At 53.9% G+C, this 26,876-nt stretch overlaps 1 protein-coding gene, 1 long non-coding RNA gene and 1 pseudogene across 3 annotated transcripts; all 3 read right to left on the bottom strand.

Moving 5' to 3' along the window:
* Positions 1-1,063: 1,063 nt before the first annotated feature.
* LOC132243842 (urokinase plasminogen activator surface receptor-like) lies at positions 1,064-14,177 on the bottom strand. 2 transcript variants are annotated; one of them, XM_059714354.1, is made up of 7 exons: positions 14,045-14,177; positions 4,317-4,433; positions 3,938-4,072; positions 3,556-3,693; positions 2,959-3,102; positions 2,578-2,715; positions 1,064-2,425 (listed from the first exon to the last, which is right to left on the bottom strand). In XM_059714354.1, exons 1-7 carry the CDS (start codon positions 14,100-14,102, stop codon positions 2,211-2,213), a joined length of 945 nt encoding a protein of 314 aa, XP_059570337.1. In that variant the 5' UTR covers positions 14,103-14,177; the 3' UTR covers positions 1,064-2,210. The 2 variants fall into 2 exon arrangements, with proteins under 2 accessions (XP_059570337.1, XP_059570338.1); XM_059714355.1 differs by lacking the exon at positions 2,959-3,102.
* On the bottom strand, positions 5,901-12,162 carry LOC132243852 (uncharacterized). The gene is made up of 3 exons (XR_009455439.1): positions 10,914-12,162; positions 9,637-9,807; positions 5,901-8,408 (listed from the first exon to the last, which is right to left on the bottom strand). It is a non-coding gene; the product is annotated as an uncharacterized LOC132243852 (long non-coding RNA).
* Positions 14,178-26,728: 12,551 nt separating the features above from the next.
* Positions 26,729-26,847, bottom strand: LOC132244269 (5S ribosomal RNA; annotated as a pseudogene).
* Between the last annotated feature and the right edge of the window lie 29 nt (positions 26,848-26,876).

The following is a 26,876-nucleotide window of genomic DNA, read 5'->3' as shown; positions in this document are numbered from 1 at the left end:
CACAAGCCCCACGTCCCCATCAAAGGCTCATAGTAGGAACACCCCTGCACCCGATAGTGGGGAACAACAGGAGTGGGGTATCTGCCATGCACCATTTGAAGTAGCAGCTAAGGTGAATGGATGGCATGAGGTTGGCACACTGGGCTTCCTTGGTATTCTATGCGCCAGGAAGACCACGGCAGTCTACCGTGGCCTCAGCCGGGAAACCAAGCAGGACAACAAGCACCTCATGGAGGCCCACGGGGAAGCTTTCGCACCAGCGGCAGACTCTGGCTGGCCTGGGCTGGGGTTCAGTACACAGGTTAAGGCACCCTACGAATTGGGCCAGGAGCCTACAACCCAGAGTTGGAGCTGGCAGGGTGGATGGGCCCTAGGTGCCAGAGATGCCGAGGCCAGAGCACATAGATTCATAGATTCATAGTTGTTAGGGTCGGAAGGGACCTCAATAGATCATCGAGTCCGACCCCCTGCATAGGCAGGAAAGAGCGCTGGGTCTAGATGACCCCAGCTAGATGCCTATCTAACCTCTTCTTGAAGACCCCCAGGGTAGGGGAGAGCACCACCTCCCTTGGGAGCCCGTTCCAGACCTTGGCCACTCGAACTGTGAAGAAGTTCTTCCTAATGTCCAGTCTAAATCTGCCTTTGCTAGCTTGTGGCCATTATTTCTTGTTACCCCCGGGGGTGCCTTGGTGAATAAAACCTCACCAATTCCCTTCTGTGCCCCCACGATGAACTTATAGGCAGCCACAAGGTCGCCTCTCAACCTTCTCTTGCGGAGGCTGAAAAGGTCCAGGTGCCCAGAATTGAAGTGCGGCGCCCAGAATTGCACGCAGTACTCCAACTGCGGTCTGACCAGCGCCCGATAGGGGGGAAGTATCACCTCTTTGGATCTATTCGTCATGCACCTGCTGATGCATGATAAAGTGCCCATCTTCGTTGGCACTTTATCATGCATATCATACATAAAACGTGGTTTTATTGTTAGAATTATTGTTCTTTGGTTATTATTATGCTAATAACAACAATAATAGTAATGATAGCAATAAAACAACAGCAACAGCAATTACAGTTATTAGTGTGGTGGTTTTATTATCATTATTCTTTTTTTCCTGTTATTATTTATGCTAATAATACCAAAAATAGTGATGATAGCAACAGTAGCAATGGCAGTAATTATATTTTAATTGCCAAGATCTGTTCACTAGAAATAACCCATCCATCAAGTACATTGTGACTTTTGCAACAACCTTCAGACTCTTGATTGATTCATGGATTGAGGATTGAGTCACTGACAGCCTAACACATTTATTCAGAGCACCACAAGTCTCGCTTTCTCCCAGCTGCCTACTGAGGACCAACAATATTTCTTTTGAATTTCTAGGAATGATCATTTCCCGCAAAATCCAGCTCATTCCATGGGTGCAGGTAATTAGTTAATTAATTGATATGTAGTAGACATGATGGGCTTTGTCCAGAGCCCGGCGCTATGGGGGAAGGCACTGGATCTGAGAGGTATGTCCAGTGCCTAGCACCAGGTTTGCGGTTGGCAGACCTTGATCCTGATCCCTACCAATCAGGTGCCCCATTGCTCTTGCAGGGATCTGGGCCTAGAGATACATCAATTCCCAGAGATCCCCCCAGCCGTAATCCCCTCTGCTGTTTGCAAGGGGGCTCCCAAAGGGGATGTGCACTACAGTGCTAACAACGAGCTACTAGCAAAAGAGGGACTCTTTGGGAAGGAGGAGGTCCTGCTGGACAACCCCTGCTACTGTACCCCATCCCCCATGATGGCCACAGGTGTTCACTAGCAGAGGAAGGGGGTCGATGTCTTGTCTGCTAATGAGGAAATGGGTGGTTAGAGGGAAGGACCTGGCCCTAGGAAACCAGCAGGGCAGGAGAGGGGTGATTATAGGGCAGGGAATCAGAATTGCCTCTTCCAGGGCATATTTCAAAGGCTGTGTTGCTCCGGTGGGGGTAAGATGGAGGGGAGGGGGGCATTATTTGGAGGTCAAGGCATGGCCACTTGGCCCATAAAGAGAGGGGGAGGGGCTGGTGCAGCTGGGGGGAGGGGGGGGTCTGGGCATGTGTGGGATACCTGGGTTCCCTGCGAGTTGAATGGGCTCCCAAGATTTGAAGCTCAGACACCAGGCTCCTCCTGGTGGTCAAATGGGCTCCAGCGGGGCCCAGCCCAGCCCAGCCCAGCCCCTTGCTCAGCTCCAGGCCCCCCCCAGCAGCAGCAGCAATGCCAGGGGCAGCATCACCGAGGGCAGGGGGTCCCAGCGGGGGCCTGCGCGGTTGCAGTGGCTCTCAGAGCAGCAATGGACCTTGCGGTTCGAAGGCAGCAGCAGGCGGTCCAGGGGCTGCCAGGGGCGGCAGAGGTCAGGGCTGGCGCAGCCGCGGAGTAGGGTTACCGGGTTGTTCTCGTCTGCGGGGCCAGAGAGGGGTGTCAGTGCAGGGACCTAGGAGCCTGGACGCCTGGGTCTCTTGGCAGGAAAGGGTGAGCTGGGGGTGGGAGCAGTGGGGGCTGGGAGCCCGGACCCCCGGGATACCCAGGGTCGTGGAGGGAGTGGTTCTCACCTGTGCTCTGGACTTTCACACACTGGTCCATGGCCCCCGTACAGCTCATGGTCGGCAGCTCCTGACGGTTGCACTCGCCTGCTCCTCTTTCCCTGCAGCTGTAGCAGAGCTTCCCATTGGGCTTCCCCCGAGGCACCTCTGTGTGTGGAGTGAGACGGGTCCATCAGAAAACCCAGGGGTCTGGGCTCACAGCCCCTTCTGCTCTCATCCCACAGCCCCCACCCTGAGAAAACCCAGGCATCAGGGCTCTCTTTACCACGCTGCCCCAAGCCCCCAACCCCCACTCTGGAGAACCCTGGCATCCAGGCTCCCAAGTCTCCTGCTCTCACCCCCCAGCCCCCACTCCCTGCCCAGGGACCCCAGGCACCCAGGCAGTGTCACCAGCAAAGGAGCCGTTGTTGCAGCCGGCGCTGTCGCAGCGCTGCACGTGCACATAGGCCAGGTCAGGCCCCGCAGCGATGGCCATCAGCTCTTCAGAGGGCCCTCGCCACCCGCATGCCTTGTACACAGTGTCTCCCTGTTCCCCTGCCAGGATGTGGGAGAAGTGAGGCCACGGGGAAACTGAGGCATGGGCAGAGGGTTGGGAGGGGGCTAGGCTAGCATGCAGCATTTTGAGGAGCCCAGGCATGCGGGTGCCTAGCCCCCAGGCTCTCAGCCCTGACCCGTGCCCTGTCCTGAGAACCCAGGTGTCCAGATGCCCAGCCCCCCTGCTCTCACCCCTGCCACACTCCCCCCATCAGGTAACTCAGGCATCTGGGCTCCACAACCAGCCACTGTGGTTTTAAGCCAGCACCGGGCCTGCTACCTGCCAGGGCTGGTGAGGAACCCAGGTGTCCAGGCTCACAGTACCCACCAAACATCCCTTCCCCGTGTGGGGACAAAACCCACGTGTCCGGGCTCCCCGCACCCAGCGTGAGGAAGGAACCCAGAACTGCTCCCCCTCCTCCTGCAGGAGGAGCCCAGGTGTCCAGGCCTTACCAGGCAGCAGGCGCCGGGACAGCTGCAGACACTGGGCCTGGCGGCCAGGGCAGGTTAAGGTTGGGGTGTCAGGGCCGCAGGTTGTGGCAGATCCCACGCAGCTCTGACACGGGAGACGCCAGGCAGGACCTGGGTCACCTGTGGGGACACAAGGCTGGGATGTGGCTGGCTCTGGGGTGAATGGGGTGGGTACAACGGGGACAGGAGCTGCGGCTGGACCTGGAGGGTGTCTGGCTGGGTGTAACAGGGCTGAGATGCAGCTGGCTTCGTTGGAGATGGGGCTGGATATAACAGGGCCTGGAGCTGGGGGCTGGCTTTTGGGGGCCAGGGCTTGGTGTCATGGGTAGGGATGCAGCTGGCTCTGTGGAGAGGACATACATACGGATGTAGCTCCCGTTAGTGCACAGGTCCGTGGTGCAGCAGAAGCTGGATCCGCTGAGTCCGGCTGCGGTGTCCGAGGGGAGCAGATTACAGGTCGTCAGAGCTGCGCAGCCCACCCGCAGGGCATTGTCCATGACTACAGCAGGGGGAAGGAGGTCAGAGGTGAGCCCAGAGCCCAGGTGTCCAGGGCCTGGAGCAGATGGCCAGGTACCCCAGGAGGGACTCTTATCTGACTGTGCCAACCCAGCAAGCCCTGCGGCCTCCCAAGGAACCCAGGCACCCGGGCTCCCAGGCGCCCCTGCTCTCACCCTCCAGCCCTCATTCCCCTCCCTGGGAAGCCAGGCATCTGGGCCCCGCTTCCCCAGCCACCAGGGTCTCACCTGGAGATAGGCTCAGCTGCTGCACCACGCAGGTGTTCTGTCCCGGCGCGCACGTCTCCACCTCATCCCGGCAGTTCCCCTGCCAGGGCAGGCATTTCGGGCAGCGCAGGCTGGAAGCTGTGGGGAGATGCAGCTGATTCTGCGGGGGGGCAGAGCTGGGTGTAATGGGGATGGGAGCTGTGGCTGGCTCTGGGAGGCATCGGGTTTGGTGTAACAGGGATAGGAGCTGGACTTCCTCTGGGATACATTGGGCTGGGCATAATAGGGACAGGAGCTGTAACTGGCGCTGTGGGTGGTGTTGAGCTGGGTGTAATGGGGACAGGAGCTGCAGCTGGCTCTGAGGGGTGGCACCAACCTGGGTGTAACAGGGACAGGAGCTGCAGCTAGGTCTGGGGGCCACCAGGCTGGGTGTAATGGGGACAGGAGCTGCAGCTGGCTCTGCAGGGGAATGGGACCCACTCACCAGTGACAAGCAGCCTGAGAAGCATGGCCATGTGTAGGGCAGGCATCATGGCTCTTGTGTGCCCTCAGCACTGGTCTGTCTCTTATATAGGCACTGGGAAGGGCTGTGGGTAGGTTGGGGTGGGGGCCCTGAAGGCACAGGGTGACTCAGAGCTTGGGGAAGGGAACCCAGGCGTCTGGTGAGGAAGCTGTGCAGCCCCTGGGCATCCCCCAGTTTGCACTATGAACCTGTACTGGGCATTGTGCCTAAAGGCTATAAACTACAAATTGGCCTCTTGCCTGGCCCTGGGATGTGGCTAGCTCTGGAGGGCATCAGCTGGGTGTAACAGGGATAGGAGCGGTAGCTCACTCCAGGGAGGGGAGCAGGGCTGGGTGTAATGGGGGCAGGAGCTGCAGCTGGCTCTGGGGTGTAGCAGTGGGGTGTTTACCCAGAGCCAGGCACTGACAGTGCTCTAGCCCTGTGGTTGTGGCTTGGGTTCGTTAGTTGGGCAATTAACAAGCAGAAGTGTCGTAAGTGAAAGTTCCTCCCCCCCCCCACCCCACCACACACACACCCACATGCTCACACCTCGGTCAAGGCTCCTGTGACGTGTGTCCTACCGGAAACAGGGGTGACAACCCCAGGATGGGAGTTGTCCCAGATTGCAACACCCCTCATCCATTCTGGAGAGGGGAGGGACCCCGGGTGTCCCGGCTGCCCACACCCCTTCCCTGGAGCCAGCACCCCTCTTGATACCCCCCTTGGGGTGGGCACCCAGCAGCCATTGTGGGGCACCATCTCGGCTTCACGGTGACCAGAGCACACAGGTGGTGGGCACGCGGGGGCCATGGTGGGTGGCTATGGCAACCTGGTTGTCTAAATGGACCTGTGACAGCCATATTGTGAACACTGTGTCGGTGTCTGGCCAACTAGGATGTCCAGGGGGTTGCTACATGATGGCCAGTTTGTGCACAGCGTATTTATCTCGTGCTAGCCCAGTTGTCCACTATCTGGGCCCATGGCAGCCATTTTGGGACACTATCTTGGCCCTGTGCTAAATAGTTCACGTAGGGGGTGGGTGTGCAGCAGCCATTTTGTGGACACCTTTTTTGGCCTCCTGCCAACCAGGTTGTGCAGGGTTGGGCCCACAGAAGCCATTTTGGGACACCATCTTGGCTTAACATCAACCTGCTCATTCAGGGGGTGGGCCTGTGGCAGCCATATCATGATCGCCATATCGGTCGCGGGCCTACTAGGTGGTTCGTGGCTGGGCCTGTGGCAGCCATCTTAACAAAGCCACCTTGGTACCATGGTATTTAGGCTGTGGCCACATGGCAGCCATTTGGGGAGTCATGCCAACCAGGTGTTATGGTTGGCGAAGGCAGGAGGCCCTGGATGTTTTCGGGGGGTGGGGAGTGGGGCAGGGGGTTGTGGACTCCCCTAAAGCAGGGGCAGGACATGACTTTGGGGTTGGCATGACGGCGGCCATTTTCCTGTGGCCACCCTGGTCCTACCCCTCCGCGAGCACCCTCCCCACTGAGAAATGCAGCCACTTCTAGGGAGGCACCGTGGTCTCTTTGGGATCATTTATTACCCCATGGACTAGTGCATGGTGCAATTAAGTTAGACTGGCCACCTGCAAAATAATGATGACACCCTAAAGTGGCCGTCCAGCTATAAAAAGAAACACCCAGATACATGGTTAGTGCTTGGAAACGCGTAACATGACATATGTTTTTTATCCAGTTTGAATTTGAACATGGGGCAGCACCCTTAGTAGTGTAGGCCATTAATACGGGCCAGGGAAGACGGCAAAAACCAGGAGGCCTAAAAGTGCTGTGAAAGGCAGGAGAGTGCGTGTGAACGTTGGTGTGGTATACGGCATGTACCTGGAGGGGGCCAGCAGTGGGACGACCCAGTCTCTCCCCGTGGTGCCCTGTGGGTGTAGTTTGTGGTGGTGGGGAGTTGTAGTTCTCCCTGCAAGCTGTGAGCATGTGAGTTGCTGAATCCTGTTCCTAAAGATAAAGCTGTTTACCACCCCACCGGTCTCTGCTGCATGCCGACTCGAGGACCAAACCCCAAAGGCATGGAGGGCTGTGTGAGTACCCCGTCCCTGGGACCCAGTGGCATAGACTAAACATTGTCGTAACATAGAGGGAGAAGGCTGAATGAAGTCAAATCCTCTGAGGGAAGGGAAGCCCTGAGCAGAGTAAGAATTGTGGGCAGGTCTGAGTAGAAACACTGCCTAGCCCTGGGGTACATATATTTTCTCTTGGTTTTTACTTTCACTTTTGTTGGGATGTCAGTTGTTTATACCCAGGACTGATTTTACTGAGGAGTGTTCTTAGGGTCCAGGAAAAAACTGGCTTCTAAGTAAAAAAAAGAAGAACACTATATATATATATATGTATGTATGTATGTATGTATATACGTATAAGTATATATGTATATGTATATGTATATGTGTGTATATATATATATATATATATACACATATGTGTGTGTGTGTGTATATATATATATATATATATGTATATGTGTGTGTGTATGTGTATATATGTGTGTGTGTGTGTGTATATATATATTGTGCCTAGTGCCCCAGGGCCTTGACTTCTTTGAATTAAAAAGCCTGTGGGCCTAGCCCACTAAAAATTGGGGACCACCACTGATTGGGCGGCCAGAGCCCCGGGGCCTTGAGACTGTTCGATATTTACCTAACCCGTGTTGTCTGCTAGCAGTTACCATTCCCTGTCAGCCATAGCCATAAGCAGATCTGCTAAGGAAAAGATAAGACCCATGAAGAAATAGAACATTTGTTGGTGGCTGGTATGTAGTGCGCTGTCAGACCATCTGGTTAGTGGTGTAAGGCGAGGTTGGAGCCCCCGAGAAGATAACCCTCATATATCTCTGAAGTGAATTCTCAAAAAAGGACACGTCTCCCAATACCAATAAGTGACAACAAGCCATAGCAGGTGAGGATGGGATGATAACCACCGTTAGATTTTGCAAGGATAACGTGAATTTTTCCTCCAGGCACAAACCAGCTGAGTGTGAGATTTATGGAGACTCTGATCTTCTTCAGTAGATGCTGACACAACGTTTGGCTGGCATAGGGTATTAGCCTTTCTTGGCCTTCTTCAAGAACTCGCGGCAGCACAGCTCCGATGCCCACATCACGTGCATCCATATCCAACATGAAAGGTTACTAAGGGCCAGGATATGCTAGAATAGGGAATGACATAAACCTTTGCTTGATCTCCCAGAAGGCATCTCCTCATTCATTCAAATTAACTTTACCTTATTGGACAGTTTGTGCAAGGGGCTTGCAATGACAGCAAAACCCACCACAAATCTCCTGTAGTAGGAGGCCAGACCCAAAAAGCTGCTCCACTCTTTCACATTTCAGGGTACTGGCCAGGTCTAATTGGTCTCCACTTTCTCTGGGTCTCAGCCTAACCCCTCGGTGGAGATTGCACGCCCTGAAAAGTTCACTTTCCTGCAGAACAGCTGACACTTGGCAGGTTTAATCTTCAGATTGGCCTCCTTCAGCCTCTCAAGCACAGCTTTCAGTTTCTGCAGGTGCTCCTGAAATGTTCAGCCTGTCATGATGATATCATCCAGGTAGACCAAGCAGGAGGTCCCTTGTAAATCTGCAAATACGATATCCATCACTCTCTGAAATGTACCAGGTGCATTGCACAACCCGAACAGCATAATGTTAAACTCAACAATCATAAAATCATAAAAAGACCCTTAGTACAGAAAGCGATCTTAGCTCTGTCCTCCGATTGCACTTCCACCTGCCAGTACCCACTAGCCAGGTCACGGGCAGACAATCATCGGGCTCTGACTAGATGGTCCAGCATATCACAGAGGCCATGGAATGGGGTTGGCCCCCCGGGCCATGGTGCAACCAATGTTTAGCATGGCGATTCAAACACAGACCCTCTTTCTGGCTGCCTCCTTCCCTCCCTCATATGCGCAGTGGCAGCTGCGCTCCACCCTCCCGCAGCCCCGCCAGAAGGGAGGAGTGACAGCCCCCTGCAGCCAATGCACCAAGCCCTGCTCCAGTGCATTGGCACACTGGCTGCAGGGGGGTGTCCCTTTTCCCTCCCGGTGGGGCTGCAGGTGGCAGAGCGCAGCTGCCATTGCGCATGTGAGGGAGGGAGGGAGACAGGCAGGGAGTGGGGCTGTGTTTGAATCACTGTGCTAAATGTTGGTTGGGCCATGGCCCAGGTGGCCCACCCCATTCCACAGCCTCTGGCATATCATCAATGCAAGGCAAGGGGTAGGCATCTTTAACAATAACATCGTTCAGTTTCTGGTAATCCACACAAACTCACACATTGCCACCTTTCTTATTGACTAGCAGCACAGGGACATGCCATGGGCTGGCAGAGGGCCTGATAATGCCCCTTTCCTCCATCTCTTGTAGTTGCTGATCAAATTCTCATTGGAAATGAATGGGTACTCTTCGTGGCCCTTGTCTGACAGGTCTGGCATTGCCTGTGTTGATCCGGTGCTTTGTTAGGCCTGTCCGGCCCAGATCCTGGTCCTCCAGGCTGAATGCACTGGAGTACTTCAGTAGCTACTCTTGCACTGCCCCTACTTGCTCTGGATCTAGGGTACAATGGCCTAACTTGAACACGCATGCCAATCATTCTTGAGTCCACCGGTGGTTCTCACCTGGCTCTCTAAATTGTTGGTCCTTGTCTGCACTAAGTACTCATATAGCTACTAATCTCTCCATCCCAGGATCCTCTTGTAGGACAGCCACACTGGTTTCAAATATTCCAGGTACAGTACCTTGATATGCAATCTGAGATTCTGTTGACATATTGGCAATGTGTACTGGGATTTCACGCTGGTAGCTCTTACCCATTGCGGTTTCCACCAGGAGCCCCAATTCCTTATTAGGCTTAGGTTCAAACAAGCCCTCCTCATCCTTGCAGCACCATCTCTTCAATCTGCCTGTGATCATCATTTCACTTCTAGGAGGTACTGTCTAACTCTCCTTCACCACCACTTCAGACGCTTTAGTTTGACTTTCTGTGGTGTACAAGGGAAAACATCGTCTTAGCAAGGAACAGGAACAGTCAGCAAAGTTTATGGTGACTTGGAATTGTTTTAGGAAGTCGGTTCCCAACAAGGCATCTTGCCTGGCATCTTTCAATATGAGGAACGTGCATGGTAGCTGCAGGTCTTGGAAGCAGATGGTCGTACCTCACTCCACCAGGATGGGGAGTGCCTCCCAATTGGCTGCCTTGACTACTAGGCTACAGGGTCATAGGTTCCTTTCTGTCCCAGTTGTAGCTTGTGGCCACACTCAGCAATGTACAAGGGATACCCGGGTGCCTGAATCTAGGAGAATTTGGCAAGGGACCTTTCCTAGCTTTCCTTGCAGGTAATACCTCAGTCCTACAGAACCAACAATTACTACATCCTCCCATAGGTGGCAAAAGGGGGCACTAACAGGGCTCAGCCCCCCAAAAATGCAGGGCAGTGGTAGAACTGCAAAGCAGCCTGGATGCGAATTTCCAGCAGCTGCAGCAGGGGTAGGGAGGGGTGTGCGCACAGCAGTGAGGGAGTGGGGCTGGGGCTAGGGGAGGGGCAGGTGATACACAGCTGGGGTGGGGTGAATTGTGGGACTGAGCTATGAGCGGCTCATCCAGGGGGTGCCATATTTTATGTTGTGCGCCATATTTTTGTTTTATCTTTTTATATAACACACTAGACAGTTGCCCGTCAAGAATGATGGGCAGGGGGTGCGGGCGGGGACAGAGGCCTGGGTTCAGCTCCCCCCGCCAACTTCGGGGCCGGGCCTGCTCCCCCTTTCCCCCACTCCACCAAGGGGCTGGGCCTTTATTCACTCATTGTAGTCTTCCGTGTCTCTCTCCTGTGAGCCGCATATGGGGATTCCTCTCAAGCCTCGCCGTTATTCTTAGGGTTGAACAGCTTGGTTATTGGAATGACTTTCGGTCAGTTCACCAGGGGCCTCGCCTGACACGTCTTTGGTGATGATTGCCTTCAGATTGGGAGGAGGATGTTTGGTCCCGCCTCACCTTGGCGTCTCTCCTCGGTTGTTCCTGCTGTTCCACCTTTGTGGGACTCCACCACCCCTACACCCCGCCTAACACCTACCACGATGTTGTTACCTGCATTGTTGAGGTTGATGTCCTGTGCCTTCTCGGTGCTTGGGTTCCTGGAATATGATGGCCGCCAGGTACGGGCAGTGTTACTATCCTGAGTGTTTCCCACGGCCTTCCTCCTTCCCGATTATACATTGTCCTGCTTCAATACTGGTCCATCCCCCAACGCCTTGCCTCTGCCCCAGGCTTGGTATTTGCTGTCCATCAGTCTCGTCTGTATCCTGGCTCCACTGAGTCCTGCCGGGCTCCAGTCTCTGCTGCTAACTTCCTCAGTCCACGTGGGTCCTGTAAGCAAATCCTTGGGCCCTCTCTGGCCCTGTGCTCTTGTGGAGACCCCTTCCTGGAGTAACCACCAGGTCCCCTCACTGGGACTGCTTGTGTTCTCTGGCCCTCCGGGCCGGCTAGGGACTCCACTTACGGTACCCCCCCAGCTTGTCTTCCGCCAGCCCTTTTATCTTGGACCCGGGGTTCTGGCCACCCAATCAGTCCCAGCACACTGTTATAAAGTATGCCCACACCGATGGGGATGCTGATCCTGGCTCCTTTGGCCCTGGCCATTTTTTTCCTGTGGCATCTGGACCTCATTCTCCCCTGCACCTCTTCTACCACCTCCAAGGAGCAAGAGGGAAGGTGGGGCAGGGCCAGCTCCACTGGCCTGCCCCCGCCCCAACCATTGTGTCCGCTCCATTGCCATTGCCTCCAGGGAGCAAGGCAGGTGGGGCAAGGCCAGCTGCACTGGCTTTGCCCCCCCACCTCCACTCTGTCCCCTATGTGCCCAGCATCATGGCAATTCTCCGCTGCACCACCACCTCCTGTCCAAACACTGTATTTACACTCGAATTAGTTGTTTCTGTTTGCTGATCAGAGTGTGACTAAAGCATCATGGACAGACAGACAACAGCTTTTATATTATTAGAACTGTGGTGGTTTTCTTGTTATCATTATTGGTCTTGTTGTGATGTTGTTATTATTAATGCTAATAACAATAGTGATGATAGCAATTAAACAACCACAACAGTAGCAATGACAGTAATTATATTTTAACTGCCAATATCTGTTTACTAGAAATGGCCCATCCATCAAGAGGCAGACAAGGTTCCTTGGGTGAATTTGATATCTTTTATTAGACCAACCCAAATGGTTGGAGAATAGTTATTAAGCAAGCTTTCGGGTTCAAAAACCCTTCGTCAGGCTAAGGAGGTTTCAGCAGTCGGTGTGTGCTCTTCCTGGATGGAATGAAAAGTAAAGGAGCCAGGGGCTGGGCTGGGCTGGGCGGGGGAGTCAGTTGTCAGGCAGATTATAATGCATCAAAAATCCAGTGTCTGTGTTTAGTCCCTGATCTCCAGTATCCAGGAGGTTGATGAAGTGGAGCTCATAGGCTCGTCTCTGGGAAGTGTTGTGTAAGTTTCCCTTGAGGAAATGATGAGGAAATTTACACAACGCTTCCCAGAGACGAGCCTACGAGCTCCATTTCACCAACCTCCCGAATACTAGAGATCAGGGACTAAATATAGACATTGGATTTTTGATACATTACAATCTGCCTGGCAACCGACTCCCCAGCCCAGCCCAGCCCAGCCCAGCCCAGCCCCCGGCTTGTTTACTTTTCATCCCATCCAGGAAGAGCACACACCGACTGCTGAAACCTCCTTAGCCTGACGAAGGGTTTTTGAACCCGAAAGCTTGCTTAATAACTATTCTCCAACTATTTGGGTTGCTCTAATAAAAGATATAAAATTCACCCAAGGAACTTTATCTGCCTATATCCTTAGACCAACACGGCTACAACCTACACCCGTCCATCCATCAAGTACATTGTGACTTTTAGCCAACTTCAGGCTCTTGATTGATTCATTGATTGACGATTGATTGACAACCTGGCACATTTATTCAGAGCACCACAAGACTTGCTTTGTCCCAACTGCCTACTGAGGGCCAACAATAATTCTTTTGAATTTTTAGGAATGATTCTTTCCTGCGGAATCCAGGTTGCTCTGTGGGTGCTGGTAACTAATTAATTGAATGACAAGTAGTAGACACCATGGGCTTTGTCCAGAGCCCGGTGCCAGGGGAAAGGCATACACAGAGATATGTCTAGTGCCTTGCACCAGGTGTCAGATTGGGAGACCCTGATCCTGATCCCCACCAATCAGGGGCCCTATTGTTCTGGTGTGGGTCTGGGCCTAGAGATGCACCAGATTCTCAGAGATCCCCCCAGCCATAATCCCCTCTGCTGCTTGCAAGGGGGCTCCCAAAGGGGATGTGCACTACAGTGCCAACAACCAGCTACTAGCAAAAGAGGGACTCCCGTGGGCAGGAAGAGGTCCTCCAGGAGTTCATTAGCAGAGGGAGGGGCTTGATGTCTGGCCTGTTAATGAGGAAATGGGTCTTTAGGGGGAAGGACCTGGACCCCAGGAAACTGGCAGGGTGGGATGGGAGTTTATGGGGCAGGAAGTGGGAGTTGCCCCTTCCAGCGGGTATTTCAAAGGCTCTGTTTCTCCAGTGGGGACAGGATGGAGGGGAGGTGGGCATTATTAAATGATCGAGGTGGGTGCTGCCCTCTTTTGGCCACTCAGGAGCTTTCGGCCCATGAAAAGATGGGGAGGGACTGGGGCAGTTGGGGGAAGGGGGGAATGGGGTGTTGTATAGCTGGTTTCCCTGTGAGTTGAATGGGCTCACGTGATTTAAACTCAGATACCTGGGGTCTTTGAGTGTGCCCTGGACACCTGGGTCCCCCAGGAGGTTGAACCGGCTCCAGTGGGTCCCAGCCTGGACACCTGGGTTCCCTGCTCAGCTCCAGGCCTCCCCCCCCACCCAGCAACAGCAGTGCCAGGGACAACAGCAGAAGGGACAGATGATCCCGGCAGGGGCCTGCACGGTTGCAGAGGTTCCCAGAGCAGCACTGGACCTTGCAGTTTGAGGGCCGCAGCAGGCGAGCCAGGGGCAGCAGAAGTTGGGGGTGGTGCTGCCGAGGGGCAGGGTCATAGGGTTCTTCTGGCCTTGGGGAGCAGACGTCAAGGCTTGGGAGCCCAGACGTCAGACTGGGTGTAACTGGGACAGGAGCTGTGGGTGGAGCAGGGCTAGGTGTCACAGAGACAGGAGGTGCAGTCAGTCTGTGGGGAGCAGGGTCCACTCACCGGTGACCAGGAGCCCCAGGAACATAGCCGCATGCCAGGTGGGCGTCATAGTTCCCATATCCAGTCGGCACTGGTCTGTGCTGGGCTGGGCCCTGCCTGCCTCCTATATGGGTACTGAGTGTTGGCAGGGAGGCAGGGGAAGTGGGGGTGGTCTGAATTCACAGTGACTCACTCAGAGTTCATCTGGAAGGAACCCAGGCATCTGGGCTCCAACCCGCCCCCTGTTATAAGACACCAGATCTGGCTCCCCAGAGGACACAGACATTCAGTTGTGCACGCAGGCATACAGCGTGAATTAAAAACAAGCCGGAATCTTATGAGGGGGATAAGGCACAATGCATTTATTGGAACATAAAATGTACAATATGAAAAAAATAAAGAACAATAAGGTTATTTCCTTCACTCATTCCCGTACATACTCATTCACTCATTCATTCGTCCATTCATTCAAAAGAGACAAGCGCACACAGACACAGAAGTTACACAGTCCTGCAAAGGTTAAGGTGTTACCAAGTTTCAAGTTGCTCAAGGTGAGTCTGGTGGCCCGCCAGGCTGACCAAGAGAGTTGGAGTCAGGTCTTGTTGGACGCGCCCAAAACTCCTTCTTGCAGGTGGAAGAGACTTTGGGTTTGTGTTTATTCTGTATAGCAAGAGCGGTCCATACCAGCCTCTGGATTCTGCTGAGTCAGATATGAAGGCCATCCTTGTCCTGTTGGCATGCTGGGATTGATAGGTCATGATCTTCTGGCTTTGTGGTCTGCAATCTTCAGGGGCCGTCGCTTTTAGTCTTCAGTCATCAGAATGAAGCATGATAGTGTTTGATAATCCTTTACTGCTGACTGTAAATTGCTGCAGCTCTTAACTGTTAAACCACAGATGGCTATTTTCACCTGCTGCAAGAGGCCTGTCTTTCTGTGTTGCTGGCACACATGTCCATCATTTATTCTTTCGTTGCCTCTTTCCACATAAACCAGACATAGCCACAAACACACCAGACATACCACAAACACTTACACAAGCGTTTTCCTTATACTAAATTTAAGTTTTAAAGTCATGAGTCAAACATGTCTAAAATCATAAGACCAATGTCAAATACATTTTATGCTAAGCAATAAGAAATTCAAAACATATGATCAGTTCCAAATAATAATAATAATAATTGATTAAATAACTTTATCTTGATGGTTAGTAAATCATAATAGGATTAATTTTATCTTAATGGTCCTTATGTAAAAAGAAAAATAACAAAATAAACAGTCAAAACAATGATAGTCAATAACAAGATAAGTAATCAAAGCAAAATCTTCACTGTAATACTACAATCCCAGTCCTTCTGCTATCACCCACCATGCCAGGAGCACTGCTGGCAGGGGCAGGGCTGTCTCTGTACTGACCCCGGGGGCCAGGGCAGACATGGGGATAGTCCCTGCCAGGGTGGGGAGAGAACCCAGGCATCCAGGGGTGACAGGAACCTGATGCCAACCTCTGTGCAGTCCCCAGTTTAGATCATGATGCCTGTACTGGGCATCACACCTCAGGGCAGTAAAACATATATTGGCTTCTCATCCGGCCCTGGGATGTGGCTGGCTCTGGGGTGCACAGGCTGGGTATAACAGGGATAGGAGCTCCTGCTGGATCTCAGGGTGTCAGCCTGGGTATAAAGGGGACAGGAGGTGAAGCTGGGTCTGGGGAGGAGCACAGCCCACTCACTAGTGACCAGTTGCCCCAGGAACATGGCCAGGGTGGGGACAGAATCCAGGTCGGGGTATAACAGGGATAGAGGTGGCAGCTGGCTCTGAGGACGGGCACAGGGCTGGGCATAACAGATAATAGCTGCGGCTGGCTCTGGGGTGGAGCAGGGGCTGGTGTAATGTATGCATTGTGTACAGAGCGACTCTGAACTAAAGGCTGTTTTTTGGGGACACGTCCAGAGGTGGGGAGGAGGCTGCATGTGCCGAATGTGTGTACCCCAGCGGTACTGCCCATTACCTGTTTCCTTGCCCTCTTAAGTGTATGTTGTTATTCTGTGAATGCCCATTTACCTGTATTTGTCCTTCCCATTGGTTTGTGACCCTGATCCCTAGGACACTGTGTATAAAGTGAGTAAATCCCTCATTGGCTGTAGTGATTGTGCCTGGCACTGCAGGAGTTTGCTACAACTGGTGGTAGCGGTGGGATTGGTGGTCAGAGACCATAAGGTGCTGGGCAAACTGTTGTAGTGAGGGCATAGTTTTGTCACCCGGAGCTCTGAGCAGGGCAGAGGGCTGCTGCCGGAGGAGGCGCACCCCCGTGGGAAGGGGAGACACACAAGCCCCACGGCGTTCCTGCAGCTCAGCTCAGATGTACACAATGCCCGGGACCATTCTGTACAACATGCCTGCAGTGGGGAAGGCAAAGTTTCACTTCAGCTGGGAAGAGCCCACAGCCCGGAGTTGGAGCCGGCAGGGCGGATGGACCCTAGGTGCCAGAGACGCCGAGGCCAGAACACATGTGCATGCCAGCGAAGATGGGCCGGCAGCGCACAGCATGACCCCAGAACTGTCCGTCCTGTGGGCGCTAACGGAGACAAGATGGAAACTTCAGGCAGGGAGAGACCAACTCCACCAGGCTCTGGAAAGTTGGGCCCCAAGCAGATGTGGCAGCAGGACCCACCTGGACCATGGCTTCTGAGGTTGCAACACAAGACTGCTCAAGGGTGCTAGTACTGTAGTGGCCCAGGGCATGGTGGCCATTATGGGCACCCTATTGACTTCATGGCATCCAGGATGTCCAGAGTTTGAGCACACAGCTGCATTTTGGGACACCATGTTGGGGGTCATGCCAATGAGGTGGTCCATAGTTTGGGAACATGGCAGCCACTTCAGGACACTCTCTCGCCCTCATACCAACCAGGTCATTGAGAGGGTGGGCATGTAGTGGTCATATTGCAATTACCATATTGGTGGCAAGCCAAGCAGGTTGTCCAGGCAGTTGGCACGTGACAGCCATAATGTGGACACCATGCTTGCCCCATGCCAGCCAGACTGTCCAGGGTTCAGGTACCTGGGGGCCATATTAAACACCATATTTGCCTTGTGCCAGGGAGGTTGTCTGGGATTTAAGGACATGGTGCCATTTTGGGACCCCATCTTGGCCTTATGCCATCCATTTCATTCAGGGGTGGGCCTGTGGCAGTCATGTTGTACATACCATATGAGCCTCAGGCCAACCAGGTTGCCCAGCGGGTGGGCAGCTGGCACCCAATTCAGGATGCCATATTGGAGTCGTGCCATCAGGCTGTCCGGGGTTTGGGCACACAGCCACCATTTTTGGTGCTCTATTTACCTCATGCCAACCTGGTTGTCCAGGGTTTGGGGACATGCTGGCCATTTTAGGACACCGTCTAGGCCTTATGCCAACCAGCTTATTTAGGGTGTGGGCCTGTGGCGGCCGTATCATGGATGCAATATTGGTCTCAAGCCTACTAGGTGGTTTGTAACTGGGCCTGTGGCAGCCATCTTTGAATGCCACCTTGGTGCCATGGTAACTTGGCTGTGGTCACATGGCAGCTACATTGATTACTGTTAATAATAATGAAATCTAATTATCACAACAGTCTGATTATGCCTTATACTTGTATTCCATTTATTAGTGTTGTTCTTGTCATTATTATTGTAGTTACAGTGGTGGTGGTGATGTTTTATTGTTATCATTATTGTTCTTCTTTAGTTCTTGTTGTTATTAATGCTAATAATAATAATAGTAGTGATTATTGCAATTAAACAACAGCGACAGTAGCAATGACAGTAATTAAATTTTAATTGCCAATATCTGTTCACTAGAAATAACCCATCCATCAAGTACTTTGTGACTTTTAGAACAAAATTCAGGCTCTTGATTGATTGATTGACGATTTATTGATTGACAGCCTGACACATTTATTCAGGACACCACAAGACTCCTTTGTCCCAGCCACCTACTGAGGACTAACAATATTTCTTTTTAATTTTTAGGAATGATCATTTCCTGCAGAATCCAGGTTGCTCCGTGCACGATGGGGTGATGGGCTTTGTCCAAAGCCCGATGCCAGGGGGAAGGCACTGGATCTCAGAGGGGTACGTTCAGTGCCTTGCACCAGGTTTGGGGTTGGGAGACCTTGATCCTGATCCCCATCAACCAGGTGCCCCGTTGCTCTGGCAAGGATCTGGGCCTAGAGATCCACCAGATTCCCAGAGATGCCCCCAGCCATAATCCCCTCTGCTGCTTGCAAGGGGGCTCCCAAAGGGGATGTGCACGAAATTGCTAACAACAGGGGCTCCTAATGAAAGAGGGACCCCCATGGGCAGGAGGAGGACACCGCCCCATGCTGGACATCCCTGCTCCTGCACCCCCTCCCCCGTGATGGCCACAGGAGTTCATTAGCAGGGGGGGCAGGTGGATGTCTGGCCTGCTAATGAGGAAATGGATCATTAGGGGGAAGGAACTGGTCCCTAGAGAACTGGCAGGGCAGGACAGGGGTGATTATGGGGCTGGGAGTCGTACATGCCCCTTCCAGGGAGTATTTCAAAGGCTCTGTTGCTCCAGTGGGGCAAGATGGAGGGGAAGGGGCATTATTTGGAGGTCGAGGTGGGTGCTGCCTCCTTGTGGCAACTCAGGACGCTTTGGTCCAGGGAGAGACAGGAAGAGGGGGAAGGGGGGGTTGTGCAACGCCAGGGTTTCCTGCAAGTTGAATGGGCTCACGTGATTTAAACTCATATACCTGGGTTCTGTAAGTGTGTCCCGGACACCTGGGTCCCTCTGGGTGCCGAAAGGGTACCAGCAGGTCTCAGCCCAGATGCCTGGATTCCCTGCCCCCTGCTCAGCTCCAGTTCCCCCCCAGCACCAGCAGCAGTGCCAGGGGCAGCAGCAGGAGGGGCAGGGGACCCTGGCAGGAGGCTGTGCAATTGCAGAGGTTCCTGGAGCAGCAGTGGATCTTGGTGTCCAAGGGCAGCAGCAGGCAGCCCAGGGGCTGGAAAACGTGGCAGAGGTCGGGGGTGGCACAGCCACGGAGCAGGGTCACAGGGTTGTTGTGGGCTGGGGGGCAGAGAAGGGGTTCGGTGCAGGGGGCTGGGAGCCCAGACACGTGGGTCTCTTGGCAGGAAAGGGTGAGCTGGAGGTGGCACCAGTGGACCTAAGAGCCTGGACCCCTGGGTTCCCCGTGGTCGGGTGGGGTGGGGTGGTTCTCACCTGTGCTCTGGACTTTCACATACTGGTTCATGGGCCCCATACAGCTCATGGTCAGCAGCTCCTGACAGTTGTACTCGCCTGCTCCTGTCTCCAGGCAGGTGTAGCAGAGCTTTCTGTTGCAGGTGCCCCGGGACACCTCTGTGTGGGGAGTGCGGGGGCGCTGTCAGAAAACACAGGGATCTGGGCTCCCATCCCCTTCTGCTCTCACCCCCCGGTCCCCACCCCGAGAGAAGCTAGGCATCCAGACTCCCTTTCCCGCCATTCTCCCAGCCCCCATCACCAGGGGACCCCAGGCATCTGGGCTCGAAGCCCCCCAGCTCCAGACCCACTCCCCACCCAGAGAACCAAGGAGTCTGGGCAGCATTACCAGCAAAGGAGCCGCTGTTGCAGCTGGCCCCATGGCAGCGCCACACATGCACATAGGCCAGGTCAGGCCCCGAAGCAATGGCCAGCAGCTCCTCAGGGGCCCCCGGTCCCCCGCATGCCTTGTACACAGTGTCTCCTTGCTCCCCTGCCAGTACATGCGGGTAGTGAGGATACAGGAAAACTGAGGCACAGGTCAGAGGGTTGAGAAGGGGATAGGCTGGCGTGGGGCATACTAGGGAACCCAGGTGTCCGGATGTCCAACCCCCCTGTTCTCACCCCTGCCCCACTCCCCCCACCAGAGGACCCAGGTGCCCAGGCTCTGAACCCAGCCACTGTGGTTTTAAGCCAGCACCGGGCTTTCTACCTGCCAGGGCTGTGGGGAACCCAGGCGGCCGGGGTCCCCCCACCCAGTGTGAGGAAGGAACCCAGAACCGCTCCCCCTCCTCCTGCAGGAGGATCCCAGGTGTCCGGGCCTTACCAGGCAGCAGGCGCCGGGACAGCTGCAGATGCTGGGCCTGGGAGTCAGCACAGGTCACCATCGGGGTGTCGAGGCCTTGGTCAGTGGCAGATCCCACACAGCTCTAACACAGGAGATGCCCCACAGGGCCTGAGTCACCTGTGGGGACACAGGGCTGGGATTCAGCTGGCTCTGAGGAGCAATGGGCTGGGTACAATGGGGACAGGAGCTGCAGTTGGATCTAGAGGGCATTGGGCCAGGATGCGGCTGGCTCTGGGGAGGGGCATGTAGATTGCTTTGCACAGGTCTGTGGTGCAGCAGGAGTTTTTGCCACTCAGTCCAGCTGCAGTGTCCGAAGGAGGCAGGTCACACATCTGCAGAGCTGCACATCCCACCCGCAGGGCATTGCCCATGACTACTGTGGGGGGAAGGATTTCAGAGGTGAGCCCAGAACCAAGGTGTCAGGGGCCTGGAGCAGATGGCCAGGTACCCCAGGAGGGTCTGTTATCTGACTGGGACAACCCAGCAGGCATCTGAAGCCTCTCAGGGAACCCAGACATTCGGGCCCCGCACTCTTCCTGCAGTCCTCACCCCCGTCCCAGGGAATCCAGGCATCTGAGCCCTGCTTCCTGAGCCCCCGGAGTGTCACCTGGAGCCAGGCGCAGCTTCTGCACCATGCAGGTGTTTTGTCCTAATCGACATGTTTCCATCTTGTCCCGGCAGTTCCCTTGCCAGGGCAGGCATTTTGGGCAGCACAGGCCAGAGGCTGTGGAGAGATGGAGCTGATTTTTGGGAGGCAGAGATGGGTGTAACGGGGACAGGAGCTGCAGCTGGCTCTGGCGGGGAGCGGGGCCTACTCACCAGTGACCAGCAGCCCGAGGAGGGTGGCCATGTGTAGGGCAGGCATCATGGCTGCCTTGTGCAGTCCACACCTGTCTGTACTGGGCTGAGCACCTCCTGTCTCTTATATGGGCACTGGGAGGGGCTGAAGGTACAGGGTGATTCAGAGTTCATCGGGAAGCAATGCAGGCATCTGGGCTCCAACCCCTTGTTCCATGAACACCGCGTGCCCCCAGCGGCTGAGGGGCCATGGCAAGCTCCCGCCATGCGGGGGTAACGGCAGCCCTGTCGGCAGCAAGCGGGGAGCTCCTGCAGCAGCGCTGGCAGCAGGGGTGGTGAGCACCAACTAGCGGTCAGCAACCACCTGCAGATGCCAACACTGCCGGTGGCCAGTGGCAATCGCAGACTGCTCACAGGCACCACCAGCGGTGTTGATGGCAGGGGGCGTGAGCAGCAACCACCCACAGGCAACGCCAGCACTGTCAGCGATGCCTTTTTGCAGGGGGTGAACTGCCACGCTCAGGGGGTGTACGTGCACCCGCATGCACCCTCTACATGTCACCAATTCCTTATTCTAAGACACTAGGTCCTACTTTCAGGAGAACCCAGGCATCTGGACTCCTGGTCCCTGCTGCCCTCACCCACAAGCCCCCAGTCCTCCCCAGAGAGCTCACATATTCTGGCTCCGAGCCCCACCGCTGCTGTCACCCACCATGCCAGAGGTACTGCCAGCAAGAATGGTGGGTGGCAGCTCTGTACTTATCCTGGAGACAGTTGCTGCCAGGGCAGGGAGAGAACCCAGATGTCCGGGCAGGAAGGAAGCTGGTGCCAGCCTCTGGGTGTTACTAGCTTGGACCATAAACCTGTACTGGGCATTGTGCCTGAGGGCTGTAAACCCTATCAGAGCTCCTCACCTGTCCCTAAGATACAACAGGAGTATAACGGGAACAGGAGCTGCAGCTGACTCTGAGGGGGAGCAAGGCCCACTCACCAGTAACTAGCAGCCTCAGGAGCATGGCCACATATAGGGAAGGCATCACGGTTCCCGTGTTCAGTCCACACTGGTCTGTGCTGGGCTGGGCCCTGCCTGCCCCATATATGAACACTGAGGGTTGTGGAAGTCAGGAGGGTCGGGAGGGGAGCTGAAGTCGCGCAGTGACTCAGATTTCATCTGGAAGGAACCCAGGCATCCAGACTCCATTTTGGGGTCATGCCAATGAGGTTGTCCATGGTTTGGGCACATGCTGGCCACTTTGGGACACTCTTTTGGCCTCACACCAACCAAGTCATTCAGGGGTGGGCCTGTGACAGCCATATTGTGGTTATCATATTGGTAAGCCAAACAGGTTGTCCAGGGGTTGGCACACAATGGCCATAAGGTGGACACCAGATATGTGTGACCTGTGCCACAACGCCAAGGCCAGGTGATGTGCTGGATCTTGGGTCCTCAGGGTGCCAGTAGCCCTGGGAGTCCCTCAGGCAGATCTACTGACTGAGGTGTCGCATGTAGAGGTGTTTCCCTCACCCTTACTGCCCAGGAATCAGCCTGAACCCGATGAAGATGTTATTCTTTATTATATACAACTAATTTATATACAGGAAAAAATATATAACCAAAGAAATATAATAACAATTGTTAATAATAAAACTAACAATCTGGAATAAATTCATAAATACAACATCAGGTGCATAATACCAGCACACTGGGTGGTCTCACTTGTGCTAAACTACCTAAATAAATTAAATTTGTTAACTCTTTAAAACAGTTTCCTCCCATAACCCAATTGATTTCCTTCTGGTCACAATCCACTCCCCATAACAATAAATGGCAACACAGCTATAGTTATGATCCACCACTAGGTGGCAGAGGGGAGGCTTCTCCCGCTGAGGGAGAAATGGACTCCTTTGATGCTTCCTGGTAACACCGCGAAACAGGCTCTGAACAGCTGCTGCAGACAGTGGGCTCCCTGGTGTTTCCTTTTGGAAACTCACTTCCTGCAAGCACTAGTGATTAGGCATCCCCTCACATACCCATGCTGGTTTGTGTTCTCTCAGCCCATCTCCGGGCTGTCTCCCCCTCCCAGCACATCCACTCTCAGACATGGGTTTCCCTCTGCAGGCCTCTGATTCTACAACTTCTCCCAGCTCCAGCCAGCCTATCAGCCTTGCTTACCAACCCCCTCCCACTCTTTCCCTGGTACCTGTGTCCCTGGTTGCACAGCTCCAAACCCAGTGGAGAATCAGCTTCTCACAGGATGAGCATGGTCACGCTTGAAGATAGGTTCAAGATACAGGTGGACCTAGACAGGCTGGCAAGTTGGGCGGATCAGAACCAGATGAAGTTCAACATTAAGAAGTGTAAAGTGCTCCATCTGGGGATGAACAATCTTCAACATACTTACAGGCTCGGTGGCACCAAACTGACTAGCACCATGACTGAAAGGGACCTAAGGGTAATAACAGACCATAGTATGAACATGAGCTGTCAGTGCGATGCTGTAGCCAGCAGGGCAAACAATACTCTGGCATGCATCAATCGATGTATCTCCAGCCAAACCAACGAAGTGATTCTTTTGCTTTACTCAGCATTGGTGAGAACTCAGCTGGAGTACTGAGTCCAGTTCTGGGCCCCACACTTCAAGAAGGATGTGGAAAAGCTTGAGAGAGTCTAGGGAAGAGCCACCTGTATGATCAGAGACTTGCAAGGCAAGCCATGGGAGGAAAGGCTGAGGGACTTGGGTCTCTTCAGGCTAAAAAAGAGAAGGCTGAGAGGGGACTTGGTAGCAGCTTACCGCTACTGGGTTCTCCTGAAAGTAGGACCTGACCAAAGTTGCATAGAGGGGGAGTATCACCTCCCTGGACCGGCTTGAGATGCACCTTTGGATGCATAACAAGGTGTGGTTGGCCTCACTGGCTGCAGTCTGGTATTGGCGGCTCATGTTCATCTTGGAGTCAATAATGACTCCAAGATCCCTTTCCACCTCTGTGCTTTCAAGAGGGGAACTCCCCAGCCTGTATGTATGCTGTGGATTCCTTCTCCCAAGGTGCAGCACCCTGCATCTGTCTACGTTGAACCCCATCCTATTCTCATCTGCCCACTTTTGTAGTCTGTCTAAATCTAGTTGCAGCCTCTCTCTCCCTTCAAGTGTGTCCACCTCGCCCCACATCTTAGGGTCATCAGCAAACTTGGACAGCGTGCTTTCCACCGCCTCATCCGAGTCGCTGATGAAGTTGTTAAACAGTGCGGTCCCAAGGACCAAGCCCTGGGGTACCCCACTGCTCACATCTCACCAGGTTGAGTACAACCCGTCCACCACTACTCTCTGGGTGTGCCCCATCAGCCAGGTTTTTACCCATCCAACTGTGCAGGCATCAATGCCACAGTCACTTAATTTATTGATGAGGATGGGGTGAGAGACAGTGTCAAAGGCCTTCTTAAAGTCTAGAAAGACTACGTCCACAGCAACACCATCATCCAAGGATTTAGTTACTTGGTCGTAAAAGGCAATCAGGTTGGTCAGGCAGGACCTACCTTTGGTGAACCCATACTGATTGCCTCTGAGCATGATCTCCCCTGCTGGCCCCCGACAGAGGTGCTCCTTGATGACTGTCTCCAAGATCTTCATCAGCGACTTGGACGAGGGAGTGAAGTGTACTCTGTCCAAGTTTGCGGATGACACAAAACTGTGGGGAGAAGTGGACACACCGGAGGGCAGGGAACAACTACAGGCAGACCTGGATAGGTTGGACAAATGAGCAGAAAACAACAGAATGCAATTCAACAAGGAGAAATGCAAAGTGCTGCACCTCGGGAGGAAAAATGTCCATCACACCTACTGCCTAGGAAATGACCTGCTTGGAGGCACGGAAGTGGAAAGGGATCTTGGAGTCCTAGTGGACTCCAAGATGAACATGAGTCGGCAGTGTGACAAAGCCATCAGGAAAGCCAATGGCACTTTATCGTGCATCAGCAGATGCATGATGAACAGATCCAAGAAGGTGATAGTTCCCCTCTATCGGGCGCTGGTCAGACTGCAGTTGGAGTACTGCGTGCAGTCTTGGGCGCCATACTTCAAGAGGGATGTGGATAACCTGGAGAGGGTCCAGAGAAGGGCCACTCGTATGGTTAAGGGCTTGCAGGCCAAGCCCTATGAGGAGAGACTAGGGCACCTGGACCTCTTCAGCCTCCGCAAGAGAAGGTTGAGAGGCGACCTTGTGGCTGCCTATAAGTTCATCATGGGGGCACAGAAGGGAATTGGTGAGGCTTTACTCACCAAGGCGCTCCCGGGGGTTACAAGAAATAATGGCCACAGGCTAGCAGAGAGCAGATTTAGACTAGACATTAGGAAGGATTTCTTCACAGTTCGAGTGGCCAAGGTCTGGAACGGGCTCCCAAGGGAGGTGGTGCTCTCCCCTACCCTGGGGGTCTTCAAGAAGAGGTTAGATGAGTATCTAGCTGGGGTCATCTAGACCCAGCACTCTTTCCTGCCTATGCAGGGGGTCGGACTCGATGATCTATTGAGGTCCCTTCCGACACTAACATCTATGAATCTATTAATCTTCCTGAGCACCGAGGTGAGGCTTACAGGCCTGTAGTTACTTGGGTCCTCCTTCCTCCCTTTCTTGAAAATTGGGACCACATTAGCCAGTTTCCAATCCCCCGGCACCTGGCTAGATGGCCACGAATGCTCATACAGCCAAGCCAAGGGCTACGCGATGACCCCTGCCAGCTCCCTCAACACCCTTGGGTGGAGGGCATCTGGACCTGCAGATTTAAAAATGTCCAGCCCTTCCAGAAGATCCCTAACTACATCTGCACTGACCCAAGGCCTGACAGAACTATCCCTGAGGTTGTCCCTACCTCTGGTAGGCGGGATATCCCGGTCCCTGTTCAAGAAAACAGAGGCAAAGAAACTGTTAAAAATATCAGCTTTCTTGTCTGGTGTAGCCACAAGATTACCATTTGCATCTTGCAGGGGCCCTACATTGCCTGGTGCCCTCTTCTTGCACCCAATGTACTTGAAAAAGGACTTTTTGTTGTCCTTAATCCTGAACACTAGCCTGAGCTCCATCTCTGCCTTGGCCTTCCTAATAGCCCTCCTACACTCCCGGGCCAAGGAGGAGTACTCCTCCTTGGTGATAGCTCCTCCCTTCCACTGGTTGTACACCCCCCTTTTAGTCCTCAGGCATTGCTGAATGCCGTTGCTGAGCCGTGGGGGTTTCTGAGCACTCTTACCCCCTTGCTTCTCTCAGGGACTGTTATCCTTTGGGCCTGGAGGATCGCCCCCTTAAGGTACGACCATCCCTCGTGGACTCCCATCTCCTCTACCTTCTGGGCCCTCAGTGCCTCCCCCACTAGTCTCCTAAGCTCATTGAAGTTGGCCCTTCTGAAGTCAAGGGCATTAGCCTTGGTGTGAGCCCTTGACACCCTGTGTTGGATAGTGAAATCCAGCAGGTGAAAACTGCTACTTCCCAGGTGGTCAAGGACCTGCAGTCCCCTCACCAGGTCATCCCTTGTGGCCAGAACCAGGTCCAGCAAGGCGTTACCCCTAGTGGGGCCGTGCACCTCCTGGATAAGGTGAAGGTCCTGTAATGAAGCCAGGAACCTATGCAAGCGGTCAGACCTGGCTGTCTGCTCCTCCCAGCAAATGTCTGGGTAGTTAGGTCACCCATAACAATGACATCCCTTGATCTAACCACCTCCATGAGCTGACTGGAGAAGTCCTGGTCCAGCTCTTCCCCCTGTTTGGGTGGTCTGTAGTAGATACCCACCATAAGGTCCCTTTTGCCTCGCCCCCCTTGTAGTTTGAAAAACTTGGCCTACGGCACCCGGGATTCCCAGGCAGTCTCCCATCCAGGTATTAGCCAGGCCTGGGACTGCTTAGTTTCCGAGATCGGACAGCATCAGGTGCAATCAGTCTGGTCTGGCCATTGGTGGCTTTTGCTGTTAGCATTACTGGTCTTG

This window comes from Alligator mississippiensis, chromosome 11 (assembly GCF_030867095.1).
Source record: "Alligator mississippiensis isolate rAllMis1 chromosome 11, rAllMis1, whole genome shotgun sequence".
NCBI classification, from domain to species: Eukaryota; Metazoa; Chordata; order Crocodylia; family Alligatoridae; genus Alligator; species Alligator mississippiensis.
The sequence above is the reverse complement of the archived record's forward strand: the minus strand, read 5'-3'. Positions and strand labels throughout refer to the sequence as shown.

Bases quoted from the DNA above. Each gene is read 5' to 3' on its own strand.
- LOC132243842 (XM_059714354.1), bottom strand. From the start codon at position 14,102: ATGGGAACTATGACGCCCACCTGGCATGCGGCTATGTTCCTGGGGCTC. The intron at 4,073-4,316 runs GTGAGACCCTGG...CCCCTGCTGTAG, and splicing joins GCAGCTGAGCCTATCTCCAG to TCATGGACAATGCCCTGCGG. The intron at 2,716-2,958 runs GTGACACTGCCT...CTCCACACACAG, and splicing joins CAACAACGGCTCCTTTGCTG to AGGTGCCTCGGGGGAAGCCC.